We start from the raw sequence: 24,708 nt of genomic DNA, 5'->3' as shown, positions 1-24,708 counted from the left end.
TACGTTACGGTTTCCTATTGGCCCAATGGATGCGGGAGCTTTAAACACCGTCATGACGAGAACCCCAGCTATCCCCGACACACTCTACGGAGGTATGTATCTCTGGAAGCAGGGGGTACCAAAGTTGAAAATAATAGGGTTTAGCTTCAGAAACACCCTGCTTCAATTCCACAGTATGTAAAAAAAAAAAAAAAATCGCCCCCTTGGTTTGCTGCTTTAAATGGCATATTACAATTTACCTGCTGTGGATAATACCAACATTTCCACGTGATATTTTATAGACATGCTATTCAGAAAATGACAACAGAAACATAGTAAGAGCTGTACTTAGTACTTCGGACCGCTTTCAGAAAATGACTAGGATAGCCCGTTTTATATCAAGATTATTGCAAATGAATTTCAAGCCAGAACGAAGAGTTTTAATCGCACAAAATTATGGATTCACTTTTTATTTAACATTCTTCTGATTTTTTCTTATAAATAAACATATGTAATATTAACATTATTTAATATTACAATTGAAAGCATCTTTAAAAGAAAAATAAATGTTAGTTACTTTTTAAACTTTTCAATTTATAATGCAGTTAATTAGGAAAGCACTTTTAAAACAAATGTATGAAAGAATATATGCCACTTTTGTGAGCTTTTTTAGATTGTATGTACCTGCTCTGTATTATTCCTACATGTATCTCTTCTAGTTTGAGCAGAGTTCTTTCTATATGTAAGACAGGAGAGTTGTTTAAAAGAAGTTCATTTAATAAAGATATATATTTGGACAAGCAATTATTTGGAAGTCTTTAACCATTGCATTGCAGGCCCCTCTAACACTGAAGAAATTAAAATGAAAGACTGGGGGGCCTATGCAGAGAGCAGCGAATTTTAAAATTGGCGAATTTATTAAAAAGTAGCTTTTTTGGAGAGTTTTAATCTCCATATGCAGAAAAGTGCGAATTCTGCTATGTTTAACATGGATGCGTGTGGCGAGTTTAAATTGGCGAGATGCGCGCTTCAGAAATGTGTTAAAACAAATTCGCGCCTTTTTTTTTCCCTTTGCAATGGCCGCGAGCGGCAGTTTTTTCTGGCGAGTTAAAACTGAGACAATCGCGCCATTTTATTGGCGCGAACAGCCGCTAGATGCCGTTCGCGCCTCTCTGCATACGGATATTTTTAAAACTGGCGAGATTGAGGTTCTCGCCAGCCGCGAGGCGAGTTTTATAACTAGAAAAGAAAAATTGGCGCGTTTTTCGGAACTCGCCATTTTCTGCTGCTTTCTGCGCGATTTTCTCCAAAAAATGGCGAATTTCGAAATAGCGCTGCTCTCTGCATAGGCCCCTGGATGTTTCAGTAACTTGGAAAAAAATTCAAGTAAATGACATAATATATACAGAATTAAAATGATGAAGGCCTTTCCAGCTGCTCTATACAAGTGCAGTTGATATATTGCTTAATATGGGTTATGTTTACAAATAAATGCACTACTTAGATCCAATTTACATTTTCAATACATAGTTGCAATTGATTTTTAACAGCATTCATTTGCATGCAACTGATGCAGACAGGATACATTGTGCTATAGTAAATCATTATATAAAGGTGCTTAGGAGACAGGCTCGGTTAGACATATGTTATTTAAATAAAATATTATTCAGTTGTACCTTTGCAGCATTCTCAGTATTTTGGTGTCAGAATTAAACCATACTTCCAGGGACAAGAAGGGTAGCTACAACAGTTTACGGCTTACTTGTGTCATTTATTCATTCATCATGCAGTTATTATTGTCATTGCACATTATGAAACATTATTTATAGTGTATTGTTGGGGTTACTTGTGCATAAAAAGAAGTGAACACTCACATGCTACTGCAAGTTTCTAAAATATGCTTTGCACATTCTTACAGGGAGAGGCGCAGGGATTCACTTTCTGTTTTTCACATTTGTAAGACCAATCCCTTCGCCAGCTGCATGCTCCTTACATGGAGAAGCGCAGCGATTATATATTTGTTTTACATTCTTACAATGTTGCTTTTTTGCATTCTAAAAAGTCTTTCTCCATACAGTATTCCATTATTGAATTACAGGTGGTTCAGAAAAAAACAAATTGAAGCTTTCATCAACCTTAGCCAGCTACAAAAGAAATGTCTCCCTCCTCCCTGAATGTGTCATCAAATTGCTTAAAGAATAAATAAAAAAAATGGGCAACTATATACGCTGTGGATATCCATGTAGGGGATAATATCCTACAATAAACCTGTTAACCTTGGATAAAACAGTAATTTATTGTGTATGAGGTATCATAGATTGTTGCTTTTATAAATAATTTCAGTTAAACAATTGTATATTGCAGCAGTTCCATAAAAATAGGCTTTTATCTATTTATTTAGTTATCTGACAAAAGTAAATGTTTTGTTATTTCATGAGCAAGCAAACCTGCTCTTGTGCAGCTAGCTCCATGCTTGAGTTTTGTGCCAGTCTTGGGTACAATTTCAGCCACATACAGTATAGCATATAGAGATGCACCTTCTAATCAAGAAAAGAAAATACTGTACATTCCAGGTACAAGTGTCACTTTAAGTACTGACCACATTAATGTACTATTTTTGCAGGACAATAAGTGTTCTTTTTCTAACTGTACTTCTTGAATAGTAAATAATGTAAGTAAAATAAACTTTTTCGTGTGCAAGGCACACATTAACCTCATAGTTTTTACAATTTTTTAGAGTGTTTACTAATCTTTATTTCTAATACTAAGTTAACACGTATGCATCGTTAGTGTTTTATACACTATATTGTAGGAATATACACCTAAGGAATACAAAATGGATCAATGTATGTGCCTTGCATAAAAAGACACATGTGCATCTTATGTTTTGAAATAGTAAAGCTGCCTTCATTACATACAGTATGTTGTAATCTACATTGTTGGCACTTGATAAGAATAAATGGGATTCATACATTAATGTGGCCAAAAATGGGTGTTAAACTTGTACATTGTTTATTTAGAAGGTAATTTATTTTTTATTACATTTCATTACAGAATACATTTTTACAAACAATTCTTGTGGAGGTCTGTGATAAATTATCAAATGATAATAAAGTAAGTACAATTGTTTATTCTCCCTACAATTATTAAAATGTTACAATTTTTATAATGTCTTTTTTTTTGCAAACTAGATCTGAGTCTAACAATCCATGCATACAGTACTTTCATAATTACATAATCTTTGATCTCCGTAAACGGTTATTAAAAAAATCTAAATGAATAAATAGCACTTGAAAACTTTAAAGAATTATTTATCTTCAGGGATTGTTTTAAGCACTGAATCTTCTCCTAAGATTTTGCACAGTTCATTCAATCGCCGTTGCATTTTTGGAATTCCTGCAAGCTGAGATTCAAGTCTTTGTTTTTCTTCGCTTAATGATAAACGTGTAGCAGTATCCAGTTGCTCAAAGCGCCAACCTCCTTCCCCGTCAAATTGCAACAAATGTGTGTGATATTTCCTGGGCAGACACAATAAAATTCTTATTTGAGACAGTCGAAAAAACTATTTAAAAGCCACAAACAACATTGTAATTTCACTTTGTCATAAATAGTAAATGGAAATATGTAATCACCATAACAAACCACAAAACTAGGCCCATTTTAGTAAATCCCAGCAAAGCTATTAACAAGATTTTAGATGCTGCAGTTTGGTCCACTAGGGTAATGCAGAATGCCTTTAACCTTCTCACATTATTTGAACCAAATATTTAACAATTCAACATTTAAATAAGATATCAGTTTAACATAGCTATTAATGGACATTTAAATAAGATATCAGTTTAACATAGCTATTAATGGAAATGAACATGCTCCACTGAATAATGTTACTGAATATTTGTATATAATTCCAGATCCAAAAAGTAACTCTAATTGACAGTTTTATCAGGTGTGTTATATTCTTATTACTCACAATAATAACAGAGTCCTAACCCAATGAAGTAGTCTTTATTAGTATTTGGGCAGGTTGGTTGGGCATTAGCAGAGCGTATTTATACTATTTATACAGTAGCCCTTAACCATTGGAGGCAGTTACATATTTACAAGTCTATTGTTTCTTTAAGTAGAGTACTTTCCCTGGTGGGTTTCCTCTGAGGCCCCTAACCTCCTCATTCTTTGGTCCTTTCCGCCCTTCCTCCTTTCATGCTGTCACTGGTGCACCCAGGGCTAGAGCTACAGATAAGTCTGAGCTATATGCACAGCGGGGAAGCATGGTCCCCACATGACAAGGAGAGTGAGAGGTGAGGTGTGTGAGAGAGAGTGAAAGGCGAGGTGGGTGAGGGAAAGTTGGTGGGAGGTGAGTGAGGGACAGTGCGTGATTGAGTGGGAGAGTAAGAGGTGGAGAGAGAGGAGGGCGATCAGAACAAAGAGAAAGAGAGAGAGCGGGTCAGAGGGATCAGGACAGAGAGATGGGAGAGATATCAGCACAGAGATGGGAGAGAGATCAGCACAGAGAGGGAGCAATCAGCACAGAGAGCGGGGGGGGGGGGGGAATCAGCACAGAGAGAGGGGGAGAGAGAGATCAGCACAGAGAGAGAGAAAGTGGGAGAGAGATCAGCAGGGGTAGAGAGATTAGCACAGAGAGAAAGGGGGGAGACATCAGCATAGGGAGGGGGGAAATAACAGCACAAGGAGAGGGAGATATGTTATATGGAGAGATTATATGGGCAATAGGATGCCTTATAGGTAGCGGTTATACAGATGTAGCCAGATATATTGTTGAGTATTCCTCCGGGAAACCGCAGATGGCAGCTGCTTGACAACTGTCTGCTTGCGGCTTCCCTGTGGCCAGTTTAATTGCCCATCAAGATTTATACAGCGGGAGTCCCTGCCTCTGAATGGGACCCCCTGCTGCATTAATCCTACTGGGCTGCATCAGCCTCGAAGAGCTGCCCAGAGAGAGCAGGCAGAATCAATCCCTCTCTCTGCGCATCTTTTGATTTGTATAGCAGCTTTTAGCCAACCTCCCAAGCAGTGCAAGATCTTTGCAACACTTTCCTGTTTGTGATCATTTGTTGCCAATATTCCCAGCAATTTGGCTGTAAACTGTAACAATAGATAATGTTAACTTAGTAATATCAGCATACATTGTAGCTGCTGAGTTACAGGGTTCACTAAATGTCTGCCTTTCAGTTTTAATCAATCCTTCAGTCAGTGTACTGTAACTCAGCAGCTACAATGTATCCTGATATTATGAAGGTAACATTACCTATTGTTACAGTTTGCAGCTCAAACTGCTGGGAATATTGGCAACAAATGATCACAAACAGTAAAGTGTTGCAAAGATGTTCTACTGCTGGGGAGGTAGACTAAAGCCTGCTATACAAATCAAAGTATGCTCAGTATATTACAATTGATTAAAAATGGCATTAAGAATAGAATTAAAAAATAGTAAGTTATCTAATACAGAGATGAAAAAAAAGAGATCCCTCCAATGGTCTGTTCTTGATAAAAAGTGGGTTTATTGAGCAGTGATCAACGTTTCAGTCCGCTTCAAGAGAAAGATTCGCAACTGGACCAAAACATAGATCACTGCTCAATAAACCCACGGAGTGCAACTCTTTTTTCATCTCTGTACTTTGGCGGTGTCTGCATCGAGCTGTGACCGAGCACCCATGGCAGTTGGCTGTTAGTCGTGAGTGCACCTTCCCCTCGGATCAGTATTATCTCATACTACAGAACTGATTTATTTAAAAAAAACACATGTACGATATTGCATGAATTGCCCCTTTAATACTAGTTTTTCCTCTGCACTTACTGTACATACCCCAATACATATATCGTATAAGATTTCACTTCTGCTTACCAAAGAGATGGCCGGTGAGTAATGGAAAGGAGGCTTATCCCAGCATCCTTTGCAGCCTGAAATATCTTTCCCTCCACATCTATGCTCACAGCACTGGTACACTCATCTAGCAACGCATATTGTGGCCTTTGGTGGAAGAGAAAACAATATACAATTATATGTTAAAAAAAAAGATTTGCCATGTCACCCACCATTGGTTCTCCATGTTTCCAAATCAGGGATTCCGTATAAATACTCATGAAGACCAATGTATGTTTAAAATCACTGTGTCACTTGACTCATGTGAAGAATACTGTATGCATTATACTGAACTAAAAACGTAAGGCCAGGTGACGAAGCTGTTAAATCAGGGCAAATAACGTTAGTTTACCCAAGCTAATTATATTCAAATAATACAACTCAACCCCATTATAGCGCAATCCGCTACAACGCGAATTCGCTTATAACGCGGTCTGAGCGTGGCTCCCGAGATTTGAAAAACTCAATTTTGTCACGCGAGGACTTACAGGCATCTAGATCTCTCTCCTCTTTGCTGTCAGCTCTCTCCTCACTTCATAGGGCTGTGTCCATGTGCCCTCCTCAGCGAAATGTGTGTTGTGTCATGTGACCCTCCTCTGCGACGCCGCGCACGAGAGCTGACAGCTGCAGAGAGCACGAGTGCTGACAGCTGCAGAGAGGAGGGCATGTGGACACAGCCCTATGAAGTGAGGAGAGAGCTGACAGCAAAGAGGAGAGTGATCTAGATGCCGGTAAATCCTTGCGTGCCGAAATTTTAACGCGATACCGGTTATAACGCGGTCTCATTCTGTGGCCCCCAAGGACTGCATTATAACGGGATTCAGCTGTATATGCAAAAAACAACATCCCATCACCAAAATCAGTATTTATCAGTATCAGATAAATGTATGAGCGGGTAGGTTAATAGCGCAGACACGTTCCAAATGTGTAATGCGTGTGTTTTTGAAAGTTATATTATTTATAATATATATCTTGGTCTGATAGATAACTATTTTAATAGAAAATGCCAAGTGCTATTTATCTTTATAGGGAATTCTATGAGATAACGTTAGGATCATCATAGAAAATTACAGAAAGTTTTAGTGTGAGCTATTTATCATATCGTTATTTCCTTGGGCTAACATTAACGAAATTTACTGCATCTGCGATATTTGGTTAACAGTTGATTAGCATCTCATTTGCATATGAATAAGCCTAAAGTCCCGAAAAATATATTGATACATTATTTCAGTGGTTAAGTCTAGGTTTTCGTAACGTTACACTCTTTAATGCATAGGGTTTAGGATTAATGTAGCATTAATTTTGGTTAACATTATGTTAAATAGGCTAACGGAGTCTAGTGCTTCTGGGCTTTGATGCACAACAATTCAGAGGTTTTTTTTAGTTTTTTATTTTACAAAGATTTAACAAAAAAAATCAAAATTAAATACTATCTTATATGACCAATATAAATAGTAAAACCTCATATTAATCCCAATTCCATACAGTGCGTAAATGGGCAAGAATACATTGCAATAAAGTGTTCTTAACCCTTTTGTCAGCGAAGGCATGAAAACAGTAGGTAAACGACTGCAGTTGTCCATTCACAGGAACTAAATACAATATACTTACTTATGGTAGAACATCCGTGCCATACCCATTCTCTGCTTTTCACCTCCTGACAAAACATCTTTCCAGTCTGTAACTGCATCCCAACCTAGAAAAAGATACACACACAACATTATGTTTATGTAACAAAAATCAATTTTATGATTACTTTATCTTTTGTTTCTTGATGTATCATTGTCTAAACTTGCAGTGTTTCTCAAGCAGATTGCCAAGGAGCCCTGGTGTGCTGCAAACCTCTGTCAAGGGTGCTGTGGCCCCCCCGGTAAAAATGTAGCTGGCTGCTCAGGGGGCCCCTCCCTCGCTGTCTAGAGATGGGAAGGCTGCAATCTGCCTCCATAGGCCGTGCTGAGGCGTACGGACGATCCGCGCTGAGCCCCTGCATCCTCAATGAGGATGCCTTGAGAGGGGGCTCACGCGAGAGTCCGCAGGCGTGCTGAGGCGTTGGAGGTTTCAGCCGAGCGCCAAGCTGTTTTTCAGCGCACTGTCGGCTGAAAACCTCCAATCACAGCACAGCAGCGTCAACGTCACGGCGCCGTGACGTCGGTGCCGTGACATTGACGTCAGTGCGTCGCGGGCGATTGGCCCAGCGACGTCACTGCCCCGCCTCCAACCACCTCCCCCCCGGCTCCCTTCGCGCACGCTGGCTCGCCTGCAAGTCCGTGCAATCGCGCTGACTGAAGCAGGCGAGCCTCAGCGTTAGCGAGCCTCCGCTCTCCCCACATCTCTATGAACAGCCTGTGTTCTAAGCCCGACACAGAGGAGAGCCTCTCCATCCTCTGGGTGCGCACGCTGACATGTTTCAGGTGTGTGGGTAGGTGAAAAGAATGAGGTGATAGCATTGTGTGTGGAGAGGTGTGATGGCTTTGTGTGGGGAGGGTGAAGGAAGCTAGTGATTTTTGTGGGGGAAGGTGCATGGTGTAAGTAACCGAAGTGGGTGAATGTGGTGTTAATGTGTGAGAAGAGAGCATAAAGTGGAGTGTGTGTTGAGTAAATATTTGAGCATGATTTGTGAAGGTGAATGTGGAATGTGTAAGAAGAGGGTGGGCGAGTGTGTTGTACTGATGGAGCGGCCATTATTCGAACTCATCTCGGCGCCGATTTTGAGTTCTCTGCTGTTCCGCACGCAGCATGAAACGCGGCTAATCGCCCCAGGCACCTGCGCTTATCTTGGATGTTTTGTTTGAATTTCATGGATTCTGTTTCTTTGTTTGCAATAAAATGGATGAATTGTAATGTGTACAGTACTGTGTTACTGTGCTACTGTGTCAATTTCATGTTTTTAAAAGCCAGAACGCTAAAATTCGTTTTTCTGCTCTCGCCGCGCTCGCATCTTAGTGCGGGACGGCTGGAATTCATCCCGCGGTTTCAAATCGGGATTCCGATGTACATAACGCGTGAAGTCTTCGAATAACGGCCGCTGCATCAGTATGTGTGCTCGTGAAAAGGAGGGCGAGTGCATGTAAGTGGGGAGGGTATGAATGAAGAGCAGAGGTGCCCCGACATTTTAAAAATCCTTTAGGGGTGCCCCTACTCAAAAAAGGCTGAGAACCACTGGGCTAAAGGATCAGCTAGTTTCAATAAAAAAACGTTGAAAAGCTATAAAATTATTTAATAAGTTACAAAACTGAAGCATTGGTCATGACTTCTTGAAAATAAGTAATCATTTATTTAATTACTTTGAAAGACTAAAGGTTTACACTAAATATTGTTGAAGAAAACATTTTAGGAACACTATGCTGTGATTGCTTTATTTGTCTTGAGGAAGCTTTTGATTCATATGCAGAGTCCTCTTTTCCCTCGTAACACAGAAGTATTGGTCAGGCTACTAATGTTTTATGTGGTATTGTAAAGTTGCTATAAAACATTAAAACTACTATATGTGAACTACAAAATAAGTAAAACTTTAGCTACTATGAAATGCAAACAAGTGTTTTTTTGGTTTTGGCCAATAGGAAAAACTATCAAATGTATTTATAATAGTTTTAATTACTCTAAGCACCAGTTATATCAGACTTTTTTTTTAGAAATAAAGGCGATACACCCATGACACATAGAGATGCTATTTAAAGCACTGCTATTTAGTTTAAAAATATATATTATTACTTTAATAACCTTGTTGCTCATTATTTAAATGTCAATTCCTAACTTACAATATTTCAATGTCTACTACAAAACTGTACCATGCTGGGCGTGCATACTCATTAATATACATATTGGTTTTGACAGTCAAGTTATTTGGCAATAAAGCAAAAGTTATTGCATGTGTGCTTAAAATACAAGAAAATATGCCAAAATAATAGGAATTGGATCCAAACTTAAATCAAAATGATGCACTGTGCATTTCCTGTATTTTACAAATACAAATACAGTATAATACTAATTTGTGACTCGCGCACTACTAGGAATAAAACACAGCTCTGTCAGTGGAAGGATAGTTACAAAAATATACCTCCTTCTCTTTGTACTATGTGATTTAGATGAACAATGTCAAGAATACATTCCAAATCCTGATCCCGATATCCTTTGTCATGCATGTCATCCATTGAGTCAGGATAAATGACTTGATCCCTCAATGTTCCGATGGACATATATGGCCTGTAAAATAATGGTAACACTTGTTCAATACTTTACATTGAGAGGCAAGCAATGCACTAAGGAAACTTCAAATATTCCATGACGTTCATATTACTTACAATGCAGAAGTAATAACAAATATTCAAGTGAGGGAACATTTAGGTAACTGATCATAACATGGACACATTAGAAATAAATGATCAAAAGCCATTTTATACAGGTTCAACAAACATTAAATTGTAAAAAGGCAGATTTTCATAAACTAAGGAACAACATAGAAGTAATACATTGGATGACATATTTGCAGGAAAAATATAGACGCTAAATGGGCAGTCTTTAAACTGTTGTTAAATAAGTAAACTTTTCAGTGTATACCCTTGGGTAATAAATATAAAAGAAACAAGTCTAAACCAATGTGGCTAAATAAACAGGTAAGGGAGGAAATGGAATGGAAGAGGCAGGTATTTCGATTCTTAAAGTCAGAAGGGACGGACGCATCATTATATTATCAGAATGATAAGGAATGTAGCAAAAGTTGCAAAAGGGCAATCAAATTAGCAAAAATTTTAAATTAAAAACGGATTGCAAAAGAAAGCAAGATCAACTCTAAAAAGTTCTTCAAATATACCTTAATAACAAAAAGATTAGAAAAGAAAATATAGGACCCTTTCCGTGTGAGATGGGCAGGCAAATTAGTAGCGATAAGGAAAAGGTATTAAATATATTTGTTGCCTATGTATTTACCAAGGAGGAGTCAATTACAAAAAATATTGTAACAGGAGGAAGCCACAAACTCTATATTAATGAACAATTAGTTAACTGAGGAAGAAGTGCACAGGCAGCTTGATAAAATTAAAACAAATAAAGCACCTGGCCCCGATGGCATACACCCAATGGTTCTCAAGGAGCTAAGTTCAGTAATAGCCAAACTGTTATATTTCATATTCAAGGACTTCATTTCCACAGGCTCAGTACCACAAGATTGATGTAAAGCAGACGTGGTGCCTATATTTAAAAAGAGAGTTAGATCACAACCCGGGAACTTCAGACCTGTAAGCCTGACATCAATAGTGGGGAAGCTACTTAGAGGTTTAGTACGGGACAATTTTCATGAATACCTATTTGATTACAAAATGGATTTATGAAGGATAGGTCATGCCAAACTAACTTTATTAGTTTCTTTGAGGAGGAAAGTAGGAATTTAAACCACGGTAATGAAGTTCATGTGGTCTACTTAGATTTTGCAAAGACTTTTGATAAGGTGCCAGACTATAGGTTAGTGCAGGGGTATGCAAATTAGGGGGCGTGAGATTATTTTGCGGGGGGTGGTACGGCGGTTATAGAGGACCCGCACTTTTCCCCAAGGCATTTAAATTAAATATCGGGGGGCCACGCACACAGCGACGGCGATGACGGGAGCACTATATGAGAGCTCCGTGGATGTCGCAACAATCGTGGACTTTAAAGACCCCCAAACTGGCTAAAATTGATTAAAAACAACTCCCCCCGTCAGCGGAACCTGCAGAGATGCCTCCCCCTAAGAAGGACCGCAAGACAGCGACCCCCTCAGTCTCCAAGTACATTCTAAAAGCTGCATCCCCGGTTCCTGAAAGGCAAGATAGCGTCCGTGCTGGCACGCGCATTCACAGGAGCAGGAACAGACACAACAACAAGGAGGAAACTTTACCAACCCAGAACAAGAACAAGACACAGAAGAAAATAATCAAATCACCTCAAAGGCTTTAAAAGATCTGTTTAAAGAGATGCAGGTTTTTTTTCAAGTGGCTCTCGACAAGGCTGACTTTAAGGCAGGTCTGACGTCCCTGACAGAACGAACGGTGCAGTTGGAGAATAAACTTGAAGAATCCCTGCAGAGTCATTGTTCAATGGAAGATGAGCAATTCAGACTTAATGATGAAATCAGGAACCTGAATTACACCGTCAATGATTTGGAAAATCGGGAAAGGAGGCAAAACAACAGAATAAGAAATATCCTGGAAGCAGGTCGATCCGGGTGAGTTGCAACCCTATTTAACAAACCTATTTACCAAATAGTCTTGTCGCTTCAAACAAGCGGACAAATATGGACAGAGCACACCAAGCCTTGGATCCAAGATTCGTGGACCCTCGGAAATGCAGGGATGTAATAGTCAAATTACACTATTACACCACCCAGGAGAAAATAATGAGAGGCTGTAAGAACCAAGAATTCGTGGACTTTGAAGACTCCAGGATCCAGATTTCCAAGATCTCCCCAGATCCACAATCTCAAGTAAAAGCGTCTTATACGCTTATAGAGCCAGCGACGGCAACCTGACAGCGACGTCAGGCTGCGGTCGCTGGGCAAACAGCGTCACGCCACTGTCGCCGTCACTATTGGCGCAGCCTTAAAGACAACGGGCAAAGGAGTGGTTCAGTGAGTAAAGAATTTGTGGACTTTGAAGACTCCAGGATCCAGATTTTCCAAGATCTCTGCAAATCTACAATCTCAAGAAGAAGCGGCTTATATGCTTATAGTGCCAGCGACGGCAACGTGATGGCGACGTCAGACTGCAGTCGCTGGAAAAATCAAATTGAGATGACTTCCAGCGATCGCGACCAAACCATCGCTCCATCGCGCCGTCGCGTTGTGCTTACTATAATTGCACGCTACAATGCATTTGTTTTGACGCGACATCGCGCCTCTGTCGCCGTCACTATTAGCGCAGCCTTAGAGACAACGGGCGAAGGAGTGGCTCAGTGAGTAAAGACACTGACTGGCACTGAGCTTGAAGCAGGGGAAGCTGGTTCAATTCCCGGTGTTGGCTCCTTGTGACCTTGGGCAAGTCACTTTATCGTCCTGTGCCTTAGGTACCAAAAACATAGATTGTAAGCTCCATGGGCAGGGACCTGTATCTGCAAAATGTCTCTGTAAAGCACTATGTAAAACTAGCAGCGCTATACAAGAACATGCTATTATTATAATATTTGGACAGATACTCATCACCACGATATAAGATGGCGAACGAGGTATTCAACAAAGCAAAACATTTCAAGAAACTCATAAAAGATTTTACACTCAAAGACACTGGGCGTATGAAAAATAAAAAACAAAGGGACTATACATTTTACTCTCCTCCACATGATAAATATACAAAAATTGATTATATATTTGCCTCTGTGAATCTTTTGGATCGCGACGCTCAGACAAATATGGTCTGACCACACTCCAGTGGAGATGGTCCTGCAACCCCCTTTTAGTAGACCTAAGGTGGTTCAGTGACGCTTAAATGAGTCGCTTTTGAATCAGACAGGATTAAGGAATAGATAGGGAATATTCTGGTAGATTATTTCAAACTAAATAAAGGCTCAGTCGAAAGCCCGTCCATTCTCTGGGAGGCTCATAAAGCCTCCATTAGAGGTCAATTTATCTCCTTAGCTTCATATAGGAAAACCACAAAAAAATTTAAGCAAGGTAAACTTTGGCTAAAATAACTGAACTAGAACAGGATCATAAATCACGCCCTTGCAGGAAGATATATAAGCTTCTTTGCCAGACCAGAGAGGAACTACATAAATTAAGATTGGAAGACACAGAGAAAGCATTAAAATGGAAAAGTCAGACTTAATATGATAAAGGTAACAAAGCAGATAAGCTCCTCGCTAGCAAGTTAAGAGACGTTAAAGCCAAATCGCAAATTTCAGCGATAAGACGGGGTAACGAGGAAATCACACGTAACCCTTTCCAAATTGCTGAGAAATTGCTTTCTAAATATAATAATAATTTGTATAATCTCAACTCATCAGACCCCAGCTGTAATAAAACGTCAAGCGAACACATAGCTATTTACAGGCATGCTAACTCCCAAAGCTGTCTGCGGAAGAATCGGAGGGACTTAATGCTAAAATAAATATTCCAGAATTAAATGAGGTTATTAAAGGTTTGAAACCCTCATAATCCCCAAGCCCCGATGGATTCTCAAATCTATACTATTGAAAAAAAATTGGGGAATTTTAGCACCATATCTTTTGGACATGTTTAATGGTTTTCTATGGGGTTCTCAGATCCCCTTTCACATTTCAAAAGCAAATTTAGTGGTAATTCCTAAGGAAGGAAAAGATCCAATGAGTTGCGCAAGTTATAGGCCAATTTCACTTCGTAATACAGACTTAAAATATATATATATATATAGTAAAAATATGGCGAATAGATTAAACCCAATTTTGCCCCGGCTAATCCACATTGATCGGGTAGGTTTTATAAGTAAGCGTCAAGCCTCAGACAATACACGTAAGATTATTAATATAATTGACTATGTTTAGTCTTCTAAACCGCAAAGCGATGTTATTCATCTTAGACGCCGAACAAGCATTCGATAGAATTAATTGGGATTTTCTAGATAGAACTATGCTGGGGTTCGGCTTCTCTGGACCATTTTTAAAAGGGGTCCAAGCCTTATATGATGCCCCTACAGCAGGCCTGCGCAACTCCAGTCCTCGAAGGCCACAAATAAGCCAGGTTTTCAGGCTAACCCTACTTCAGCACAGTTGGCTCAATTAGTGGCTCAGTCATACTGAGCCACTAATTGAGCCAGGTGTGCTGAAGTAGGGATATCCTGAAAACCTGGCCTGTTTGTAGCCCTCGAGGACTGGAGTTGTGCAGGCCTGCCCTACAGCTTCTCTGAAAATGCCAGGGTGGGATCTAAAACAAATTAAGATTAGTAATGGTACCAGGCAGGGTTGCCCATTATCACCACTGCTCTTTTTGTTAACAATTGAGCCACTTGCAATTAAAATCAGGAAAAATCCTAACATTCAGGGTATCAAGATTGGCCAGGAAAATTTCAAGTTATCTCTGTTTGCCGACGATATTATTTTGACAATTTCTAACCCTCTGTCGTCTCTTCCCAATTTACAAGAAGAGCTTTCTAGGTTCGGTTTATTTTCAGGTTATAAAATTAATTCGGCCAAGTCAGAGGCTCTAAATTTAACTTTATCAGACATTGAGGTAAAAATAATCAAACTACATTTCAATTATCACTGGAATAATGTAAGACTGAAATATCTAGGGATCTTTCTCACTAAAAACTATCAATCTCTCTATAAATATAACTAATCAGAGCTTTTCACGAGATTAAGATGGAATCTTTTACTCTGGAACGCTCACCAAATCTCTTGGATAGGCCGTATTATATCAGTCAAGATGAATGTCTTCCAGAAACTGCTTTACTGTTTCCAGACATTACCCGTCGCTATTCCGATAAAATACTTAAGGGATTTACAGAATAAAATTATGCAGTTTATATGGGGTAACAAAAGACCAAGAGTACCAAGATCAGTTATGCTCGCACCCAGAGAAAGAGGGGGTCTGGCGGTCCCTGATATCAGGAAATATTATTTAGCTTCCCATTTGAAACAGATCATATTTTGGCATTCTCAAGAAAATCAATATCGGTGGGTAGATTTAGAAAATATATTTAATAGCTCTGCGGCACTACCAGCTCTTCTGTGGAATAATAGGCCAATAAAGAGCTCTAAACCGGATCTTTTTGATTCGGCAGTAATAACATTTTCTTTTAAAATTTGGCATACGTTCAAAAGCTATTATCAACTATCCTCAGCTCCTTCGAGATGTACCCCTATTTTTGACAACCCTGACTTTGGTCCGGGTTGGTTTTCTGGTATTTTTGATGAATGGAAGGTCAAAAATGTTAAGAGATGTGGGGGATATGCTTCTGAATGGCAAATTATTACATTTTCACGATTTTTGCAAGAGATACTCCTTCATGGGTGCTGAGGTATTCAGAACTTTACAAGTTTCCCAATATCTTGGGCAGTTGTCCCCAGGTGGGTCTTTCCCAGAATGTTCTGTATTTGAAGAACTATGTAGAAAAAGAAGTTACCAGCGGGGTCTGATCTCAATATTATACCAAATTCTCACTTCTCGGGAATTTAAGGCTCCTTGCACACACCGTTATATGGATCAATAGGCCCATGATTTTCAGGTAGGGATTCCTTGGGAAGACTGGCAAGCTATTTGGGTCAATGCAATGAATACATCATTATGCACAATTTCTAAAGAGAATATTTCTAAAGTTATGTTCATCTAGTACCTGACGCCTCAGAGGTTGCGGCAGATTTATCCAGAGACCACAAATCTTTGCTGGAGGGGCTGTGTGCGGTGTCAGAGATATGGCCCATATCTGGTGGGTTTGCCCCAGTAAGGAATCCGTTCCTGGCTTTCATTCTCGCCTTGCAGATCTCTGCAGTTTACAAACTCTCACTCTGGCAATCAATGGCACCTGTGCTGCCTCTCATTGCAGCTTCAGCCCTGTGCTCCGTTATTGGAGTAATGCACATACACCTCCTTCCTGTGATTAGCTCGCAACCCTTTAAATACCACATTCCCACAATGCTTCTCTGCCGTGCATAATTCCTTCCTTGGACGTTACAGTGTTCAGCCACAAGCATTATGGCTTGTCTTCTTGTGTACTAACCTCTCTGGTTTTTGTTAGAAGTTCCTGAGGCCTGCTGCTATGCTTCTAAGCAGAGCCCTGACTTCCTGAGTATCCAGAGGCCTGCTTCTACGCAGAGGCCTGACTCCCTGAGTATCCTGAGGCCTGCTTCTACGCAGAGGCCTGACTCCCTGAGTATCCTGAGGCTTTCTGCTATTCTCCACGCAGAGGCCTGCTTTGGTTGTTTGTGCTGAAGCGTTGGTTTCCCCGACGCTGCCCTGCGGTGTACTTCGGCCATCCTGCTGTCTCCCCCTGCTGAGACCGGTGTTATGGGTCGAGGCCGCTCCTCGCACAGAGGCCACTCCCGCACTCACGCTCCTAAGCTGAAGCGGGGAACTCCTGTCTACCTGTTGCTGAACTCCTGCTTGAATAACGATGATGCTGCCTTCTCCAATCCTGACCCTGCTATGTACTACTACGAACTGCGCACTCCGGATCAGTCTGCGCGGACTAAGGTCGGTGATTATATAACCCCACCTCAGCCCCGCGGTCCGGTCCCGGTTTGTGGCGAGCACAACCGTAACAGTATGCTCGGCCCCACAAAACCGGACCGCGTCGTGGCGGGGGTTGGTAAATGTGTAACTGAACCTATGTCCCAGGCTGCGGACCAGTCCCAGTTTCAAAAACCATACCTGTTTGAGAGACTGCCTCCTCCTGAGAGTGCGTTTATGTATGAAGGGTTGACCCCTCAGGAAACACTGATGCGTAAAGAACTCCTTACTAGATCTCATCAGTTTAGAGAGGAAAGAAAGAATCAACAGGCCCTGTCCTCCCAACTGCACCTTGCTATTTCCGCCTCAGATCAAAAGACTGTGGATCATAGGGAACTGGATCAGATTATAGATGCCTCCTGTATGTTGTGCCTAGATTTTGACCTAATTATAAGAGAGCGTGACCCTCTTCTCGCTGCCTATGCACTTTCTAATCACAATTTCTTTTCTGTAAGCCCTATTACTAAACCCGTGGGGTTACCACCCCCTTCTAAGAATTGCCAAACCATCTCCCTGTCACTGCCCGCTAAGGAAGAGGCTGCCCCGGTCCCTAATCCTGAGTTAACCCCCCTGGGTTCTGACCCTGAGGTTATTCCTGTCTTAACCCCTGCAAGTCGGGACTATGAGTTCCCCACTGTAAATCCCTGCATTCCCCAGGTCAGTTTGTCTCTCCTAGCACCAGAGAATGAACCCTGTTTGCCCTCTCTTTCTAACTCAGAATTTCTAAGCTCTGTCCCCGAGGGTATTTCTGTTTTAACCTCTGCTAGTCTGCTCTGTGAGGTTCCCATTGTTAACCCTTATATTCCGCAGGCTAATGTTAGGTCCCTAGGGCCAGAGGCTGAACCCCCTATGACCCCACTTTTGGAAGCTAGCTTCCCTTTTTCTGATTCTCAGGCACAGCCTGACTTAACCCTTGAGGTTTTTCCTGCTTTAAAGCTGCAGTTCAGTCAATATCCTGCATGTGTGTTTTTTTTTAATAAATCAGTTCTGTAGTAAGAAAAAATACTGCACAATTCTCTGAGAAAGTGTGCGCATGCGCACGAAACGCGTTGGGAAGTTATCTTTTAGAGCTGTCTGTTGGTGAAGGAAGACGTGAGATACGCAGTAGATCCAGGCTTGAGATTGAAAGAGCGCCGTTCCCGGAAGTACCGCCTTCCAGTAATGTAATATCCACCCGGAAGTTCCGCCTCCTAGTGACGCATCATCCGCCCCAGGCAGGGGAATCACAGGAAGGCTCTTCGGCTACTACCGTAGTGGATTAACAGCCCGGCATTCATCTCCATTGCCTGTTTAAATCTGCAATCTTGTGAGTAGGGTCCCAATTTTACTCCATCTGGACCTGGCGATCTTTTAGTCTTCCGGAACCCTTCATTTTATGTCGTTTTATTAAATTAGATTTTTATTCACTATTAGCCTTGCTATTGTTTGTTTTGTCTGTTTGTCTTGTTTTGTTCGTTTGTCATCCATTGTTTTGGGCTCTCATGTCAGCTTACATTGTTTGGCATACTGCACCCTAATCTTGTTTTGTTTGTTTTTTTCTCCACATATTCTTATATACATGGTGGGAGCTGCACAGCAATTTCTTCACTGCTCTTGTCATAGAGGACTCTGTTGGGACTTTTTATGGTATCGTTTGGACATTCCTGTAATCATTTGGACTTGTAAGGCGCCGGTTTTTCTTTTTTCTTGTGTCAAGAAAAAATACGTGTAGCATTTTCTGTTTAAAAAAAAACAACTTTGAAAGACCAATTTTCTTGTATTCTATTTTAACAAGCATGCTTGTTCCTATAGAAACGATTTACATTCCCCATATTTAAAGATGTCGCCAAACTTTGCCGATCAATAGACGGAGAACTAATTGACCGGCAGCTATACAGTCCTTTGAGTAATTACAGATTGCCCACATGAAACTATTGGAAAAAAAAAAGACTGAACTGCAGCTTTAACCCCTGCTAAACAGCTCTGCGTGCTCCCCATCTCAGAGGAGGAACTCCTTCTGCATCCACTTTCTAAGTTCGAGTCCCTGGGCTCTGTTCCTGAGGTCATTCCTGTATTAACCCCTGTGGGTCAGCCCTATGAGCCTCCTTTGGTAATTCCCTGTTCATCAGCCAAGGTCATGTCCATGGCTCCAGAGGAGGAACTCCTTGTGTCCCTAATTTCAGAGGCAAATCTCCCTCTTTTTGACTCTCAGGTATTATCTGTGTTGATCCCTGTAAATCCTTGCTGCCCCCAGGCTAATGAGTCCTTTCTATCATCAGAGAGTGAATCCCCAAGTCTGATAGCAGAGGTTGCAATGAATGACTCCCCTAAGGTTGCGGAGTCCTTGGTTATTCATTGCTTGAATTTCCCTGGTTCTGCTCAAGTTTCCGCTGCCGTGCCCCATGAAACTTCTGCCAAAATACTGGTTCCAGCTAAAGGTATTCAGGAACCGTTTTTTTCCCTAAGCCTGTTCGCAGAATCCCCACTCCCAGGTATTTCGCTGACCCAGTCTGTCACTCAGAGAGCTGGGATCCTTGCTTCAGCGCATAGACCCCTTGTCATGGAGTCTGTACTCATTTTTGATTTCTCTGACACCCCTTCCCAAGTATCCACTTCAGAGACCAGCACAGTTGTGGTTGCACCCCTTGTACTGTCTGTGTTCCCCTCTTCTCAATCCCTAGGGTTAAAAGCGAACAGTGCTCATTATGCTTCTCCTGAGGCTCAAGTTGTTGAGTGCCCAGTAATTTTTTCTGACACACTGCTCCCACTCAAAAGTGATGCTTTTTCATATGTGCTAGCTAGAAGCCAGTACACAGTTTCCCCCCTCTCTGAAATTTTCCTTGTCAGTGCAGCTACTCAGAGAGGTAAAATCCTTCCTTTGGATTCGGAATCTCTTTCCATAGAGGCCGTCCTTGCTAGTGGTCCCCCTGATGCCTCTGCCCAAGCAACCCCTCCCGAGATCAGTGTATCTGCCGTCACACCCTTAGTACAGTCAGAGACCACCCTGCCTACATTACAAATTCAGGTGTTTAAATCTGAGCTATTTTGTTTTCCTTCCCTTGCTAAACCTCAGTCCTTTAGCACTGCATTTAAATGTGCTCCAGCAACCGTTGGGTTATTCGGGGCTAAGATTAAAATGCCTGTGTTAAAGGAACCTTATCACACATGTCCAGCAAACCTAGAACTTCCGTGATTGATTCTAAGTCACTTACCACTGTATCTGATTTTCTCACTAGTGAAACCCAGACACCCACATCACTGACTAGCAGTTCCGTTATCAGAATTTTCGCACTAGTAAACATACCTATTTCTGATTTTGTCATGACAAGTACCCCAGTTGTTAGGGCCCTTGCAGTTTTGGATAAAACTCTTTTCTCTTCTAAGGTTTCTGCTATTAAGAGTTTCCCCGGTTCCAATTTACCGTTGATTGACTCTCTAACTCCTACCATTACTCCTCCAGTAACCATCACCAATTCCCAGGCACCAGCTCCACATGCTAGTTCTCCTCCTACCACTCTCTCTGCAGTGCCAGGTGTCCCTGTTACTGATGCTGAGCCTCCAGCTGCAGACACTAGCTCCCCTCCCTCCGCTGCCCCTGCACAGCCTGATTCTCAAGTTCCAGATATTAAAGCTCCAGAGCCTATTCATACTTTCACTCCTATGACAAGTACGATACCCTTGGAGTTCATTGCAGCACGTAGTCCGACCCATGGGGTTGTTCAAATCTCTGCAAGTACCAGTATACCTTCCCCGGACTCTGGTGCCATACCTGAAGTAACCCTTGCTGCGCTTCAAATCACCAGTGCTGGGGGGCAGTTTATTTTCACTGACTGTTCTGGGGCCCCTGAAATACCCCAGAATGTCTAAGTATGGGGTTTCTCCCCCTATTGTCTCTAGAACTTTACACACTGCCTTAGACTCTGTGACCTCCACTTCCCAGACAATACTGTCTCTCACTGAGGGTTCTACAGTATTTGGTAGCCCCACTACTGATTGTTTCTCTGCCACTGCGAACCCATGGTTATGCCTCTCAGAACTTTCTGTTGTGCCTGTTGTTTCCTCTGTGTTGGAAATACTCAGTTCGTACCCCAAGACTTCGGTCCCTAAGCCTGGTTTACTGCTTGCCTTGTCGTCTACTATACCAATACCTGGCAATGCACCCACCCACCCAATACCCTCGCTATCCACTACCCGGAGAATCGTCGGAGTAAAGGGTCCTCTTAAACTCCTATATGCAGATTTCAGCAAGAATATTCTCTGTCCGGAGGTTCTCCCTGTAATACCCGATCAATTATCGGTGCCTCTTGTCCCGCACTCTGGTACTATTACTAGCGACCAGGCATCCAGCTGGGGTCCCTCTGCCGTTCATGTTCTGGAGACGCCTCTTTCTCCACGGCTCTGGATGTACAAGTCATTTTGCGTGGCGAGCCAGGAACCAAAAATTTCTGTGCCACCATTCTCATATCCACGAACGGTACTCACCGATGAACTACATGTTTACGGATTTCCTTTCCACCTAAAGCACTTTAGGAACAACTCAATGTCCCCGAGACCCATGGATGGCCCTGTCTGGCCGCACTTCTCTCCAGGAGGGGGGGGGGGGGGGTAGGCAAAGGAGTGCCAATGAGTCTCTGGACCACGACTCTACCCCCAATCCTAGACAGTTCAGGAACAATTCCAGGTCCCCCAACTCTATGAGTGGTAATGTTCGCCCGGAGGTCTCATCTGAAGGGGGGGGGGGTGTACTGTAAGGAATCCATTCCTGGCTTTCATTCTAGCCTTGCAGATCTCTGCAGTTTACAAACTCTCCCTCTGGCAATCAATGGCACCTGTGCTGCCTCTCAATGCAGCTTCAGCCCTGTGCTCCGTTATTGGAGGAATGCACACACACCTCCTTCCTGTGATTAGCTCGCAACCCTTTAAATACCACATTCCCACAATGCTTCTCTGCCGAGCATAATTCCTTCCTTGGACGTTACAGTGTTCAGCCACAAGCATTATGGCTTGTCTTCTTGTGTACTAACCTCTCTGGTTTTTGTTAGAAATTCCCGAGGCCTGCTGCTATGCTTCTAAGCAGAGGCCTGACTTCCTGCGTATCCAGAGGCCGGCTGCTATGCTTCTACGCAGAGGCCTGACTTCCTGAGTATCCTGAGGCCTTCTGCTATTCTCCACGCAGAGGCCTGCTTTGGTTGTCTGTGCTGAAGCGTTGGTTATCCCCGACGCTGCCCTGCGGTGTACTTCGGCCAGCCTGTTGTATCCCCCTGCTGAGACCGGCGTTGTGGGCCGATGCCGCTCCTCGCACAGAGGCCACTCCCGCACTCACGCTCCTAAGATGAAGCGGGGAACTCCAGTCTACCTGTTGCTGAACTCCTGCTTGAATAACGATGATGCTGCCTTCTCCAATCCTGACCCTGCTATATACGACTATGAACTGCGCACTCCGGATCAGTCTGCGCGGACTAAGGTCGGTGATTATATAACCCCACCTCAGCCCCGCGGTCCGGTCCCGGTTGTGGCGAGCACAACCGTAAAAGCCTCAAAATACAGAGATTCTAGGAAAAAGTGCAAAAGTTGGTGCGAGAAACTATTGGGATGAGAATGCCCCTAGACCCGATTATAATGGTCCTTGGTAAGCCGCTAGATAATTTAAATGAAAATAAATTCAAATTATTGTTACATATCCTGACCACGGCAAGACGCGTAATCGCAGGTGCCTGGAAAAAGCCCCAGGCCCCTCCAGGAAAGAGATCTTCCTGAGCGTATCTGAGACATAACTCAAGAAAATTCCCAAAAGTTTGGGAGCCCTGGTACACTAGGGGGAATAGATGAATGTTTGGGTCACTGCGGACTGTGGGTTGTATTCTCTTTTTGACAGCTGGTAATTCTGTCTAATTTGTGGAGTTGTGATGTCTGGCGCTGTTGTAGTTTAGTTTTTTTATTCCGGTGTTAAATTGATGGTACGAACCCCCTTTCTCCCCCCCCCCCCACACTTTTTCTCTATATCTGTATCCCTTTCCCTATGTTTTTCAAAAAAATTAAATAAAAAATAAGTTACAAAAAAAAGAAAAAATACTGGGGGACTGCGTGAGGCCTCTGCAACTCAACTTACCGAGATTCAGCCAGCTTCGTGACGGCAACGTGGCATCGAGTGACTGCACTAAGGTAAGGTGGGGGGGGCACAAGCACTGTGGGAGAGCAGACAGGGGGGCGCAGCAACAAAAGTTTGCGCACCTCTTCGTTAGCATATAAAATAAAGGAAATTGGTCTCGGTACAAATATTTGCACCTGGATTGAAAACTGGTTAAGGATAGACAACAGAGAGTTGTCATAAATAGAACCTTTGCATGTTGGGCTAAAGTTGTAAGTGGAATACCTCAAGGATCGGTACTGGAACCCCTCCTTTTTAACTTGTTTATTAATGACCTTAAGGTTGGCATAGAGAGTAAAGTCTCCATCTTTGCTCATGACACTAAATTGTGCAAGGTAGTAAAACCAAAGCAGGATGTAATTTCTTTCTAGTAGGACTTGGATAGACTGGAAACTTGGTCAAGTAAATGGCATATGCGGTTTAATACAGATACATTTAAGGTTATAACAAAAGACAGAAATGCCCAGTGCTACTGAACATTCAAAGTGACAAAATACAGAGTACAATACTTCAGTGCTAATCTTCTCATGAGTAAGGGTCATTTAGTTAAACCCTTTGGCCAAAGCGTTATAAGCATGCAGCCAACATCACGGCATGACCTATAACCTGCAAATTGGTCATGCAATGACGTTGGCTGCAGGCTTATAACGCTTTAGCCAAAGGGTTTAACCAAATGACTCATGAGAAGATTAGCACTGAGGTATTGTACTATGTATTTTGTCACTTTGGATGTAGCACTGGGTATTTCTGTCTTTTGTTGTATACATTTGGCCGTGCTCAGCAGCACTCCTTTTTGACACAAATATATATGCTGTATATATGATGTGGTGGCTTTTGGGGTTCTTGAGCTTGCTGGGATTGTGTGTTTACCTTTAAGGTTATGCATTTCGGAAGCAAGAATAAGCAGGCTACATACAAATTAAATGGGGGAAAATTAGGTCAATCCTCGATGGAGAAGGATTTAGGAGTGCTAGTAGACTGAGGCTTACCAATAGTACCCAATGTCAGGCAGTAGCTGCAGAGGCAAATACGATCTTATCTTGCATTAATCGGGGTTTGGATGGAAAGGAAGAAAGCATACTGAAACTATACCACTGTATAAAGCATTAGTAAGACCACACCATGAATATGGACAGTTTTGGGCAATACTCATTTAAAAAAGACATTATGGAACTAGAAAAAGTACAGAGAAAGGACTCCAAATTAATAAAGTGTAAGGAAAATCTTATGAGAAGCTAGCTAAATTAAATTTATTTACATGAGAAAATAAGCATTTAAGAGGGAATACGGTAACTACTTTATATACATATCCCCATCATTAATTTTTTGAATAAAAACACACCTCCACATAAGGGGGCATCGCAAAACTTTACAGTTAAACCAATTAAAATGATATACAAGTGTTTTGTTAGACATAAAAGCCAAAAGGAAGAGGTAAGTCTTACACCTAGCCCGAAACAGTGATAAAGTAGTTATACACCTGTAAGGAATCCACTACTGGTTTTGACTGCAGCTTTGCAGACCTGTGCAGTTGCAAGCTTCCTCTGGCAATAT

The 24,708-nt window shown here is 41.9% G+C and overlaps 1 protein-coding gene across 1 annotated transcript in view; it reads right to left on the bottom strand.

Annotated features, from left to right (window-relative positions):
* Window positions 1–518: 518 nt before the first annotated feature.
* ABCD2 (ATP binding cassette subfamily D member 2) overlaps window positions 519–24,708 on the bottom strand; it is a 119,967-nt gene continuing 95,777 nt past the window's right edge. Inside the window, exons 7-10 of the mRNA XM_075599759.1 lie at window positions 9,918–10,063; window positions 7,472–7,556; window positions 5,843–5,968; window positions 519–3,497 (exon numbers count right to left, since the gene is read on the bottom strand). Of these exons, the coding sequence (XP_075455874.1) occupies window positions 3,287–3,497; window positions 5,843–5,968; window positions 7,472–7,556; window positions 9,918–10,063 (568 nt within the window). The 3' untranslated portion in view covers window positions 519–3,286. The remainder of the gene's footprint in view (window positions 3,498–5,842; window positions 5,969–7,471; window positions 7,557–9,917; window positions 10,064–24,708) is intronic.

This window comes from Ascaphus truei, chromosome 5 (assembly GCF_040206685.1).
Source record: "Ascaphus truei isolate aAscTru1 chromosome 5, aAscTru1.hap1, whole genome shotgun sequence".
Taxonomy (NCBI): domain Eukaryota; kingdom Metazoa; phylum Chordata; class Amphibia; order Anura; family Ascaphidae; genus Ascaphus; species Ascaphus truei.
The sequence above is the reverse complement of the archived record's forward strand: the minus strand, read 5'-3'. Positions and strand labels throughout refer to the sequence as shown.